This window comes from Podarcis bocagei (genome assembly GCF_964188305.1).
Source record: "Podarcis bocagei genome assembly, chromosome: 9".
NCBI classification, from domain to species: Eukaryota; Metazoa; Chordata; class Lepidosauria; order Squamata; family Lacertidae; genus Podarcis; species Podarcis bocagei.
In genome coordinates, this window is record NC_138134.1 from 63,161,978 (window position 1) to 63,175,868 (window position 13,891).

Below are 13,891 nucleotides of genomic sequence, written 5' to 3' on the forward strand. Positions count from 1 at the left end.
TGCGTGTTTATTGCCCACCAGCTCTTTCTGCCTCCTTTTTTGTACATATTGACAGATTTTTTTGGGTGGGGGGTCTTTAAAAGACCCTCTGAAGGGCCCAATCAGCTGCAAAAGGCAAAAGCAAAATGGCATCTAGTGCTGAGGGTAATGTACTGAGGACATGGGTGGTGCTGTGGTCTAAACCACTGGGCCTCTTGGGCTTGCCGATCGGAAGGTTGGTGGTTTGAATCCCCACGACAGAGTGAGCTCCCATTGCTTCTGTCCCAGCTCCTACCAAACTAGCACTTCAAAAGCATACCAATGCAAGTAGATAAATAGGTACCACTGTTGTGGGAGGGTAAACGGCATTTCCGTGCACTCTGGCTTCTTTCACAGTGTTCTGTTGTGCAAGAAGTGGTTTAGTCATGCTGGCCACATGACCTGGAAAGCTGTCTGTGGACAAACACTAGCTCTCTTGGCCTGAAAGCGAGATGAGTGCTGCAGCCCCATAATTGCCTTTGACTGGACTCAACCATCCAGGGGTCCTATACTTTTACCTTTACTGAGGAGAAACTGTGATGGAGACACGTTTTGTTGCACCTGTACAGCAAAGCATCACCCAAGCCATTTTTATTACTGCTAGAAAGGAAGATTGTGAAGGGTGGTGGTGACCAAGCCATTTTAAATCCTCATAGGGTAAAACAATCACATTATGAAGCTGTCCAAATCAATTAGTATGTTTAGTTTGTATAATAGGAAATGCTGTTATAATGTCTGGTGGGTCTCTGCTGTTGCCTGGTACCCTACATGAAATCCAATTTTCATCAGGGAAGTCTAAATCTGAATGGCAAATGTCTCTTAGGCTCTTTGCCGGGCTGGAGACCTTCCATGGTACACATGCCACCACAGTGATGGTGGGGAGAATTCGTGAGCTCTAAAGTGCCAGCCATGATAGTTAAACACTCATCCACCCAATGTGTGTAATAATTAAGAAATCATCTGTCCAATTATGAGCTGCAGCGCTCAGTGTGAGGTGGCAGGTCATGATGCTGCGATGCCAAAGCAGCCATTATACTTCAGTCTAAGAATTATCTGCAAGATGGCTCATGCAATTAGGCCACACGGGATTCTTTTTTTATCTATAACCTTCCCTGGGTGGCTGGGAGCATTGGTGAGTGGTAAAGCACATGCCTTGCATTCAGATTGTCTCTGAGTAAGTCCTTAGCATTTCTCAGTTAAAAGGAATAGGTATAACACGATGAAAAAGAGCTCTGTTTGAGATTTTGGAGTGCCATGGCAATTCTGAATAAACAGGGGCTGGGAAAACCTGTGTCCTCACAGATGTTTGTGGGACTCCAACTCTGTCAGCAGGGCCAATGGTCAGTGATGATGGGTGCTGTAATCCAAGAACATTGTAAGGGCCTCTGCACCCCTAGAAAAGACAATAGTGGGCAAATAGTCTGACCCTGGTATAAATCTATTTTCTTGCTATATGTATGAAAATGCAGGTAATGCTTGAACAAACTTTGAAACAATCAGTCCCCCTCAGTGGCTCCACATTAGCATCATTTAATATTTATGCACAACCATCAATCTACATTGCACTTCACAGGGTAACATAAGCAAAAATAAAATAAAAAATAGTCCCTGCCCTCGAGGAGCTTACAGTCTCTTTATTTTGACAGTAGAGGAAGGCAACAGAGCAGGTGAGAAAAGGGAATCCTAAAGGTAATAAGAAATGAATATGAGTATATGCAGTATTGCATACTGAAACTTGGTTTCGTTTTCTGGATGTGGACTGGGGAATTAGGCAGAAGGCTTTTTGGGAAAGATAAATGTGTTGAAATAAACGAGATCATATGAGGCTTGTACATCACCTAAGAACAACATGCCTTATTTTATTTTTTGCTTTGGAAACATTATCTGGAATTCTTGGAAAGTGATTAATGGGCTTGAAACCTGGGAAATAGTTGCTCATTGCTAATGTTGAAAAAAAGAGGCCTATCTATTACGATCTGTCCATCGTTTCTCCTCCAGGTGAAGAATCAGGGAAAGTGCATACTAATTGTACAATTTGCATGCAGGGTTTGTGTGCGTGGGTTTTTGTGTGTGCTTTCTTTTGCATAGCAAATGAGGACCGAAGGAATTGATGACTGAGCAAAGCTGACATGACATGAAAAGGACCTAGCTTGATCTATCCATTGCTATGCATATCCTTGTTGTAGTAGCTAGAATAAATTCACCTGTATGCCAGTGCACTGCTTGGCGAGCTAAATATGAATGAACTATTTTTGACTCTCTGCTTACACATATACTTCAGTGGGCAGGCTCTAGCAGAAGTCACTCAGTGGGATGTAAGTAGGTCATGACTAAGGTCTTCTCAGTCGGACATGGTCAGGATAAACTTTTACTTTTCTAGTAAGGATGTATGCTGCCCTAGAAGCCATTATAACATAGCATAAGTTACTGGTAGCACCATAGAGTTTACTGAATAACTCCTATTATTATTATTATTATTATTATTATTATTATTGTGGTGGTGGTGGTGGTGGTGGTGATATGCTTCTAATTTATAAAGCTTGTTTAGAATCTGCACCGGACCTTTTCTTGCTTTTAGAAAGGGGGAAAATGCAGGGTGTTTGACTGAAATGAAACCCATTTCTCTCTCCCTGAAGGATTCCCTTCTCCTTAAAATATCAATTACATTGCCATTGTGATCTGGAAGTCACACTTGTTGATAGCAGCTCTGGAAGAAGCAATTTGCCTTAGATGTTTTACAAGACTTAAGCTTTTGTTTTATAGACATATTCCAAAAAAAGAAAAAAAAGAGAGAGAGACATATCTGCCAAAAAATAAGAAGTCCTTTTCCCTTGCGTGATGTCAGAAGGTTGGATATGTACAGCCTTGGAAAGATGTATAAATCATTTTTATACAGAGAACTGGCTTAGAAAACTAGAGATTTCAGTACAAAGGAATCCATTCATTGAAAGAATGCCTCCACAAGGTTGTCTTATGAGTTACAATATACACAAGAGGATGTTGCAAAAGCACCTTTGCTTTTTAGGTACCGTTACACTGTACACAGCTGCCACCCTTGTGGGAGGGAAAACAGCCTGTTTGTATTACAAGAAGTCCTATAACAATGCTAAAAATATTGATACAAAACAGCTACAAGTGGATAAAAGCCTAGCAGCTATCCCTTGCTTTAATTGTTCACCAATAATTTTTAGCTTAAAAAAAAATCCCGTCAAGAAAATAGTAGCATTTTGAAATTTCCTTTTCATAGCTTTAGACAGTTATCCCCCCTCCCGCTTACAAAACGTAATCCAAACAGTGCCTAGCCGAGAAATAAACAAGCATTATATATGTATAAAATGGAAGATGCAGCTTTATTTTTTATTTTTGTAGAATAGTGCATTTGAATCCTGGAAAGAATTGCTTTGATTATGGAATGATAATCAAAAAAATGGGCAGAATTGAAATAGGGCAACTCTTACCACAACCGAGACTGAAATCCGTAATGAACAGTAGGCCAATATATTCTTCAGTCTACTTGTTTCATTAACAGAAGAGGAAAACATGAAACTGAACACTGAAATCATGCTAATGACAGCATGCTTTAAAAATACACTTCACTGATTTTTATGCTGCCTTGTGGAGCAGAGTGGCGTCGTGATGACAGGTATGGACCAGGCCACCCTTTCTGATCTAGATGGGTGAATCTAAATCATAATCACTTTGTCTGCTTAAACCATAGCAACCCTTCAAAGGTTGCATTGGCTGAGAATGCATGACTGGCCCAAGGCTAGTAAGTGAGTTTCATATAAGTAGAGGTCCTAATTCTGGCACCACATAGCCAGTGTGGTGTAGTGGTTAAGAGTGGTAGACTCATAATCTGGTGAACCGGGTTCACGTCTCTGCTCCTCCACATGCAGCTGCTGGGTGACCTTGGGCCAGTCACATTTCTCTGAAGTCTCTCAGCCCCACTCACCTCACAGAGTGTTTGTTGTGGGGGAGGAAGGGAAAGGAGAATGTTAGCCGCTTTGAGACCCCTTTGGGTAGTGATAAAGCGGGATATCAAATCCAAACTCTTCTTCTTCTTGGTCCAGGTTCAACACCCTAAGCACTACGCCACTCTGACTCCAAAAATACTCTCAAGTGAACACAGTAACACACCATCTGCTCGAGAATGATTTTTCTTCCAATATTTGAACCATTCTCTTTCATCTCATCTCTGAAAACCCAAAGGGAGTTCATATTCTCACGGTGCCATTTTAATGCATATAACTCAGAAATTATTCTCAAGAAGTTCAGTGGCATTCATTCCCTAGTAAGTTGGCGGTCCAAAAGCAGCAGTCCCACATACGCTTACTAGGGGAATAACATCCATTCAATAAAATGGGACTTGCATCCTTGTAAATACAATAGAGTTGTATTTAACAATCATAGCCAGAATGTGACCAAGAGAAATGCATTATGTAAGATGAAGTTTATCAATACTTATTTAAATTATTCTGCTGCAATTGCCAGATTTTCTACAATGAATGTCTCCCATCAAGTTGACAAAACAGTATGTAACTTGAATTGTCATCAAGTATTTTCAAGCATATTCTCACACCAATCCTACACAGACTTAGTCTAATAATCACCTTTTTTTGTATGGGACTCATTCCAAGGCACAGCCTTGCAGCCTTGGAACATTAATTTCAGCATTATTCATATTGTTTCATTTCATAAAATTTGCTTTTTAGAATTAGAAACATCTTGCCAATCTGTTCGTATGATTCTTGATTCCACCAAACTTTTCCAGTTTGAGCTCTTAAGTTGCATTGGTATATCAAAGCTCATTGATCCCAATTTCTAGATCCCCGGACTGAGGCTTTGCGCATGATGCTCTGTTTATGTATTTGGAGTGAATGCATGTACACTTAAAGTGGGAAGCAGACATGAGTACAAGGTCCGCCCCCAGTGGCCCAACTCTTGATGACTCTACTGCAGATCTTCCTGTGTTCTGATACTAAGCATACTGAATAATGAAGGGTCCCCAGTGAGAAGGAAACCTCCAAGCACAGTTAGCTAAAAACTGTTAGAATCTCCCTTCGCCTCTTCATGCACAATATGCAAAGCTCAGAAGATGAGTCAGCATGTGCAGAGCCATGGAGGGAGCAGGTGTGTGTGCGCTTTCCCACACCCCTTTAATCCCCCCCCCACATTCACCCAAACACATGAATAGAATTGTGGTGTATAAGGAGCGCCACACGAAATATACAAGAAACATACTCAATGGGAGCAGGTTTATTAGCACCAATCACCTAGCCAGGAGTGGTGTTGGTGTTGGTGAAAGGATGAACTGGATCCCATTTCCATTCTCAAGCGGTGACTAGAGTTGACAAAACTGAATATTCTGACCCACGGTTAAAAGGTACAAAGAACGATCTAATGCAGCACAGGTCATGTCAGCTGGAAAACTGTGTTCTAGATGTGTGTGTGTGTGTGTGTGTGTTTTTAAATTCCACGTAATGCTTTTTTGCTCACAATTCAAAATACGCAAGCGGATCTGAATATGCACACCTGCTTCTCAACACAGAATATAGAACAGTTGGGGTGAGAATCTAATGCAATGTTTCAACAAAGCTTAACATTCCTTATTGCCACCTTTGGCCACCTTAGCTAAGTAGCCCGATAAAGACATTGACAAAGACCTTGTATGCTATTGTGGAATCATTTCTGGTTCTTTTAAGAACAGTGTTCTGTATGCCATTATGATGATATGATGCTAAAAATACAATTATGTGGCCCCTTGCAAAGCACTCTTCTCTTACAGCATTTTGGTTTATCAATGGCAAATGCAGCTTTAGAAATCCACTGTTTTCTTAAATTTGATGGCATCCAATACTTCCGTTTCCATTTACTGACATACTGATTTAGAAAAACAAGTGCAAATAGATACTGAAAAAGCCTGGCAAACTAACTCTAGAACTTGGCCTCAAATACTGAAGTAGTATCCCACTACACATATTATATCAATCCCTGAATAATGAGTGATATCTAACTAAGCCATACTCAGAATTTTCCCACTGAAAATTATGTACTTGTCCATTGATTTCAATGGGACTGCTTTGAGTATGACTGACATTGTATATTACTCACCATCATGGCATATGGTATTATCCATGACAAAGTGGTCAGCTTTCACTTGGACACACATTGTCTGGTGTGGGAAATCCACTCATCACCCTGGTAAAGTAATTTCCACAAGCAAGACCTGAGGGCTATAGGACTCTCCCTTCTTGTGATTCCCAGCAACCCTCTTTCCAATAGTGACCATAGCCAACATGACTAGCAGCCATTGATAACCTTGCTTTGTCTAATCTTTTAAAACCATTCGAGTAGGCGGCCACTGTTGCATCGCATGTAAGGGAATAAGCTCAGCAAAGGATGGACATTCTGTTACACTTTCTGCCAGCTGCATTAGGTTTTTTCCAAAAGGTTTCTAAGTGTGGGGAGGAGGTTCATCACCTCATTCAAGTATCCCAATAAACTGTTATGCTTCTTGCCCAAGATGGGAAGCGCAAGCAGGCTGTGTCTGATGATGAGTGAGAAAAGCTTCACTGTACAAAATGAAACCAAAATACAACCAAACAGGCCATTGAAACCTCCTCGATTGAATTTGTACCATTGGGGGAGTTTCTTTTTCTCCCCTTTTACTAAATTCTCTATTCATTCCTCACATCTACTTTCACAGTAACATTATTAAAAGAACAGAATGTTATATTTGACATAGCGTTCAGAAATCTTAGGTATGCAAGTGATTGACGGTAGGGAAACACACACACACACACACACAAACATTGGGCGTCTTTTGGACGTTCCATCAAGATGGTCCCATCCATTCACTATGAAGCCAGTAGAGCTTTTGTCACCAACTTCCTTAAATCCAGGATTTCACACTCGGGTGAATTCCGCAAGACATTCAACTACTCATTTAAGTCATGCTAGCCTCCCCCGCCCCCACCCAGCCTCCCACCTCCCCACTCCCAGTCCTTACTTTACAGGGATCGCCTAGATTTCATAGACAACAATAGTTAATTTCAAAACAGTATGTAGGTAGCAGCTGATGAGAACTTAAAAAGTCTGTTTTAAATTAGCATCATGGCCCCTTAAGCCAGATGTAGGGCTCTGTCGTCAATAAATACGTGCCAACTCCGTTTACCCATCTTGCTGGCCCAAAGTCTGAAGCTCAGATGTGTGAAGGGTGTGGTGAAGAAAAACGTTTTTCCTGCTGTACATGTGTAAGGAGATTGGTCCTCTCGGAGGCTGTCCCAGCCTCCCTATGAAAGTGGAATGTTGCCGAGGGACAGGAGATTGATCTTTCGGAGCCCCGGGAAAAGCAGGGAGATTCTCGGCCTTGGCTGTCGGCTTCAAGCCACTTTGCGCTTCTCCTTCTAAGCCGTTCTGGCTAACCTCTGAAGTCAGGGCTTCATAAGTCTCTCTTGTGTGCTTGAGAACCTCCACGATTTCTTTTTCTTTCAGGAGGCTGCTGAGGCACACACTTGACAGCTGGCAGCTTTTGCTTTCGTGGGAGGTTACTTGGTTGCCCGGCAAATATCTAAAATGGTCCTCGGTGGGTGTATGTGCTGACTTTCTGTCCTTTGTGTTGAGAGTTTGGCTCACCATTTTGTTTAGATATGTAGCCTGGGGCAAAGAAAACAGAAAAAGGGAGGAGATGAAATATTAGTAACAGAACGTATTAACAGCAAGGCAGCTTGGAGGATGCAAAATGTTCCCTGTAATGTCTGCAGCTTTGCAACAGACTAGGCATTTTCACCGATGGCTGATTTAGACAGAGACAAATATCAAAAGCTGTCAGAAATCCTTAGGCATACTAAGCAAAGGATGGAGGACTTTTGCAGTCACTGTGATAGTTCAGTGGTAGAGAGCATGCTATAACTCCAGGATCAGATAACATGTGAAATATCTCCCTCTCAGACCCAGGGGACTTTTTGGTACGTCTTAGTTGCACAGGAAATGGCCTTATGCTGAATCAGACTGTTGGTCCATCTAGCTCAGCATTGTCTACACTGATTGGCAGTGGCACTCAAATGGATGCTCTATCAGTTCGCCCTAGAGGATTTAATATGGTATGTTCTGCATGCAAAACAGATGCTCTTCCACTGAACTATGCTTCTTCCCAAAGTTTGTGTCACAGAAATAATACAGGCTCGGTGACAAAAAAAATCTCACTTGCTATAACGCAGCTTCCTATACAGAACTTCTAAGGAAAGTAATTAGGTAGGTCAGGCTACTTCTCACACCAATGTTGCTCTTCCCCCAGGTATTAGTGACATTATTAGAGAAAGTACTCTCAGCAGTCATCCTACCCTCATGATGGCATGATTATCACTCTGATAAATTCTTGAACAGGAGTAAAATCGAGCCACAGTGAAGTGGGAGCCCACCCTCCTCCTTGTAACATAAAACAGGTCCAAAGCTGAGATCAGAGTCCCAACCATGTTCTCCAGGGAAAACCCTCACTTGCACACAAAGTTGACCCATATTAAATTAGAAAGAAGCACCAGGATGCAATCTCCATCCCGTCCCTGCAATTATGTTTCTCCCCCAAGAGAAGACACATTAAAAACCTTCCTTTTAGAAAGGAAAGCTCATCTGCTGAAAGGTAAAATTCAACCAGCAAAGCTTCTCTTCTGTTGTAAAGACACAGCACAATGCACAATGTCAGGTTCTCACACACGCAACTCGAAAATCTATTCATGCTAATCTCTTAAACTATGCATGCATGAAAGGCTGAGAGAAAAAAGAAGTGACAGAGAGAAGCCTAAATATGCCTCGTTCCCCAGATGCAGACCATGCAAACTTTCAAGGGAGTTCTTTAAAAGGTATGTCATAACTTGCACCGCAATTAGCACATTTCAGTTTGTCTCCTTTCAGTAGCTAGAGTAACATTACCGTTTTAAAGCTCCAGTTCATGTGTGAGAACTAGCTGTAAAAGGAGTCCATTGTACTCTGTCCTTTAAGTTATTAGGCACTATAATTAGACGTTTGTTCTATCCTTTCCCAATTTGTTTGCTCCTTCAATCTGGCATTTACATATACTTCAAAAACCCAACTAATATTAGCCTAGATTCAGTGCAAACCGGCACAGTGGATGTCTTTTGACGTGTTCATTTCTGCTTCTTTTAAGAACTCAGATACGGCCACTTGAAACTAAATCTAAGGAAGCCACAAAAGCTTCTTTGATCTGCGGTGCTTGAAGTTCAGAGTTCCCCAAAGCTGCATGCTTTGTAAGTTTTCTACTTCTATTGTTTCTTAGCTTTTATTAACAGCTATTTATTTTGGAAGCACTGGGCAAGTGAAGGGCACACACTCATTGCAGAGCTGGGTATGTTTTAGTGGAGCAGTCACTTCTAAGGAGCTGCAGTAGACATTTTTGGTGCAATTTGGTAAAGCTATCAAGAATGTTCATCCAAGCGTATAGGAAATATTCCTCGTGCCAAGTCAGGCCATTGGACCATGTAGCTCCATATTAACCACAACACCCTTCCCCAACTTAGTGCCCTAAAGATATGTTGAACTACACCCATTATCAATTGACCACCCTGGATGGGAGATGATGGGAGTTGCAGCCTGAAACAAGTGGTGGTCACAGGCCTAGAGAAAGCTGGTCTAAAATGACTGGCAGTAGCTCTCCAGGATTCCAGACAGGAATTTTCTCCAATCTTACCTGGAGATGTCAGGGATTGAACTTTGGACCTTCCAGAAGCAAAGCATGTGCTCTGTCACTGAACAATAGCCCTTCCCCAAACCAGCCCTTTCAAGCCTTGCTATTTTTTGCCTAACATAAAAATTTGAGACTTATTTTGAGGATCCTCACTGTCAGAAAAAGCCGAACAATATCAAGGGGAGGAAGAAAGAGTTTCAGTTAGTCTAGTGGTGTCATGAACTGGCTGGATGCAGGGGAGAAGTGGGAGGCACCAGCTGGATAACCCCCAAGGAAGCAGACTCAGAGTCAGGGAATTGGTGGTGGGATGATGATGATGAGTGGTCAGAGGGAGAAGAGGGAACAGAAGCAACAGGGTTTAGTGAGTAGGAAAAGGCTGGGGCAGAGAGCAATCCAGAATCACGAGGCAGAAGCAGAGGCTGGAGAGGAGGCAGAGGAGAAGCAGGCTGCTGGAGAAGCCAGGGAGTCTCCCCCCCCCCCGACTCCCAAAACACAAAGAGGAATGAAAAGGGTGGAGCAAAGAGAGACAAGGAAAAGGAGCCACAGGTTGCTGGGGGAGGAGTCTTAGAGAGAGGTAGGAAGGCAGGGACCTTCAATCCTTGCAACTGCCTCATTGAGAGAAGACTTACTGGGCTGTGATCACGAGGCCTGAGCTGTTTTGCCTTCTTTGAATAATGACTTCACTTCACTGACACCAGGTGTTTTATTGCTGACCTGTTCCTGACAACTGGATGGGCCTACTTCTATCCTGTTGAATGTGGATAAATGCTAGCTAAGCTTATCTCTACTCCAGCTATTTTCTCCATGTAAATTGGCATATTCTGCACTTCACTGGAATTAACCTAGTGGGATAGATATGTGTAAAGGGTGTGTGGAAATATCCCATACCGAGAAGTGTTCTACTACACATACGCCTGCTCTATGAGAAGACCAGCAGGTGGGCACTTGAATCCCAGGCAGATGACCCACTTGGGAGCCGTAATGGTGCAGTGCCTCTTTTTTGCTTTTGCAAACATTACCACAAATGTATGAGCAGCAGCAAAGGTGCAAGAGGAGGCAAATGGGGACAACCACATCAAAACAAAATGAAAAGAACTACAATAGACAGGTCCTGCTGGTTGAGATAACATGTTGATGACAACAAAATGGATCAAACATTTGCAATAAGCTTCCAGGAAAAAACCCCAGAAGACAACTGTGTAGTGGAAGAAAATTGTATATCTTTTATTGTTAACATTTTGGGAGAGTAGCAGACAATTTCAGTCCTCACCCCAGAGTGGTCTTCAGAAGAGAACACCTTTCAACTGTTTTGCTTTCTGCAAAATGAAGGGCTCTTTTCATGTGCAGAAGGGACTGAGATCCAGCAGAAGCTTCTGCTGGAGAAAGTCCTACATTTCATCTTAGCCAAAAGGCTGAAAAACAATACTGCTGGAGGAAGTCCTGAGAGCTCTCCCTGCAGCCTCCCATACCACCTCCAACATAAGCCATAAGCCTATGGAGCAACTTTGGGGGTATCTGCAGGCAGGAAGAAGAACCAGCACAAATGGCTTCTTTCAAGCAGGAGTAGATCAGAGTTCCACTCCTGGGGACTCTGGATCTTATCCTGTTGGAAACTAAAATCATGCCTAAAATGATGTTGAGAACGCTACATTTTTAAAGGGTTATTATGATTTTCCTTTTACTGCTATCTCCTTTTCTTCCTTAAGACATTAAGCCTAATGCTTAATATGTAGAACAGGACTGGGGAAACCTCAGCACAGGGGACAAAGTCTTCCAGGTCAGTCTGTCTGGAACATGGAGTTCTCCCTCTACTCTCCCAGGGAAAACACACACACCACTGGCCCCGCCTCTCACCCTGAGTGCTTTTGCCTGGCTGGAATGTAGCCTTGTGCTCTGATAATGCTTCTTGCTTGTCTAGATGGGGGATACAGAGAGTCTGTAGAAACTAGTCTACTATACAAAGGTAAAACATTTATTGTGTCACCCATTGCTGCCTCTAACTCTGCCAACCACTGGCATGTGACCCGCATAAGGTTCCCCCAAAGAAGCACCAAAGTACATTCAATCATACCTTTCCAAGTTCACGCATTTTGACTTACTTCTTGAATCTGAAAAATCGCCAGAACAGCATGCCACTTAGGAAAGCAAAGTATCTAACATGTTTCCAAGAAGGGAGACAGAACTGAAACCATTCAACACTTTCCCATACTTAAATGATTTCAAGCAGTTTTTGTGGCCCTGGCAGTTTACGTAACTGCTGTTCTAATTTACCAATCAGTAAAATCAGCTCCTTGGTCTATATTCCATCTGTTACTATGTCAACTGCTTGATTTCTGCACCATCTTGTTTTTATGCTCACCAGCTCCCAGTGCTGCGAACGATCCAACACAGAATGTAATTTAGCTGGAGTGGGTAATGGTTCTTCATTTTAGTTTATTAAGAACCACTCTTCTTTATTGATTTTAGGATGCACCTATACCGTCACTGCATTTTTTACAACCACCTGAATTCTGCTCCTATTGATCAGCTAACACTGCCTTCCATCAATACCCTCCATGCTTGGTAAAAAAACCCACAGTACATCAAAATCACATATGGTGAAGCACTGGAAGTGTGCCAGGAGATGGCAGATTCACCACCTAACAAAACTTACCAGGCACAAAGTGGGTTACAGGAATAGTATTTCAGCCCCAGGACCCACTTAACACATTGGGAGAGCCATTTCTTTTATTGTATATTTGCATGGTGGTAGTGCTTCTGTGGCAACCCACCTTGGAACAAGCTATGACGCACTAGAGTTGCAGACTAGTAGGTTAGAACACAGATGAGTTACTTACTGCCCGCTCTATGGTGGTTCCCATGCCTTTTGAGTTGGCTTGAAATCTAATACATAACACAGCTCTAAATGTGATTCTGCCTTACATAATGCATTTGTATGTGAAAATCTCACAGATATATGCATTTTTATGCTCACTACATGCAAGTATGGAGCCATGGAGTCAGTTTTGTCCAGGCAACCATGCAGAAAATTCATCTGTACCAGTAGGAGCTGGTAATATGGGTCTCAATCACTGCCCATTATAGTCTGGTCATCTACACATGGCCCCAGGTGCACAGGAACCTCTCCTAGATAAGCAGGTCTCATGCATCCGGTTCAAAGGTCCCCTGCTTCTACTCTAACAAATACCAAGAGAAACAGCAAGGACTTTAAAGGATTAATGCTGAAAGCTCTAATATATTTCCTCTTAAAAATGTGCTGCTATTTGTATTTTCACTAATATACGTTGACTTCTTCGAGGCACCTGGAGATCTTTCCTACTATTTTCACCGTTTGAAGCAAATGGGGAAATTTTGTGGGATGTTATTGCTGCTATTTGTCATCACATTTCAAATTAACTTTCTCATAACTCGTCACACTGCAAATCCCCAAACTCTGTCGGATCCCAGCATTCAAAGAAAGATTAGAATATTTTTATGTCTTGCACTAGGATTTAAAAGGCAAGCAAGAGAAGCAGTAATAATATTTTTTACAAAATCCACCAGCAGTCAGAGGCATGATCAGAATGTTGTGAGAGTGATGCACGCATCTGCCACTTTTCTCAAAAATAGCCCAACGTAACTCATTGATATCATCATCACTGACACAAACTCTAATGCCCTGTTTATCAATTTGACCTCCTTGCATTGCATCACATTTAAGTGGTAGGGTGAGAGCTTCTGCATGCAGAAAGTCCCTGGGCATGTCCCTGGTATCAACAGATAGTAGACCACAACTACCTGGGAAAGACATTTTGCCCGAGACCTTGGTGAGTCAGAGGCTATATGAACAAATGCTTGTACATGTACAAACATCCAAAGGACATGTGCAAATGTTCTGACTTAGTAGACGGCATCTTCAGATGTTCCATCCTGACCAAACCGCATTAAGAGCTACATTCTGGATTAAGCATCTCAGCTGGACATTTGTAGGTGGTCTTAAACAATTGACTCAGCCCCATATGTATGGGTATAAGTGTAACCCACCCAAAGTTAATGTGAGATTAACAAGATCAATAATGACCTAAAAAATAAGGTGGATCATGCCCTTTGTTTTTGACATTATAATTTAAAAGCACTTCAAGAAAATGATAATAACCAAATGCACTTATTCATATATGATTAACCTACTTTCGA

The 13,891-nt window shown here is 42.1% G+C and overlaps 1 protein-coding gene across 3 annotated transcripts in view; it reads right to left on the bottom strand.

Annotated features, from left to right (window-relative positions):
• Positions 1-1,524: 1,524 nt before the first annotated feature.
• CCSER1 (coiled-coil serine rich protein 1) overlaps positions 1,525-13,891 on the bottom strand; it is a 740,630-nt gene continuing 728,263 nt past the window's right edge. For 2 of the 3 annotated variants that reach the window (XM_081206994.1, XM_081206993.1), the window contains one exon: positions 1,525-7,674. In XM_081206994.1, the coding sequence (XP_081063120.1) occupies positions 7,189-7,674 (486 nt within the window). In that variant the 3' untranslated portion in view covers positions 1,525-7,188. The remainder of the gene's footprint in view (positions 7,675-13,891) is intronic. The other variant, XM_081206995.1, reaches the window with a different exon arrangement.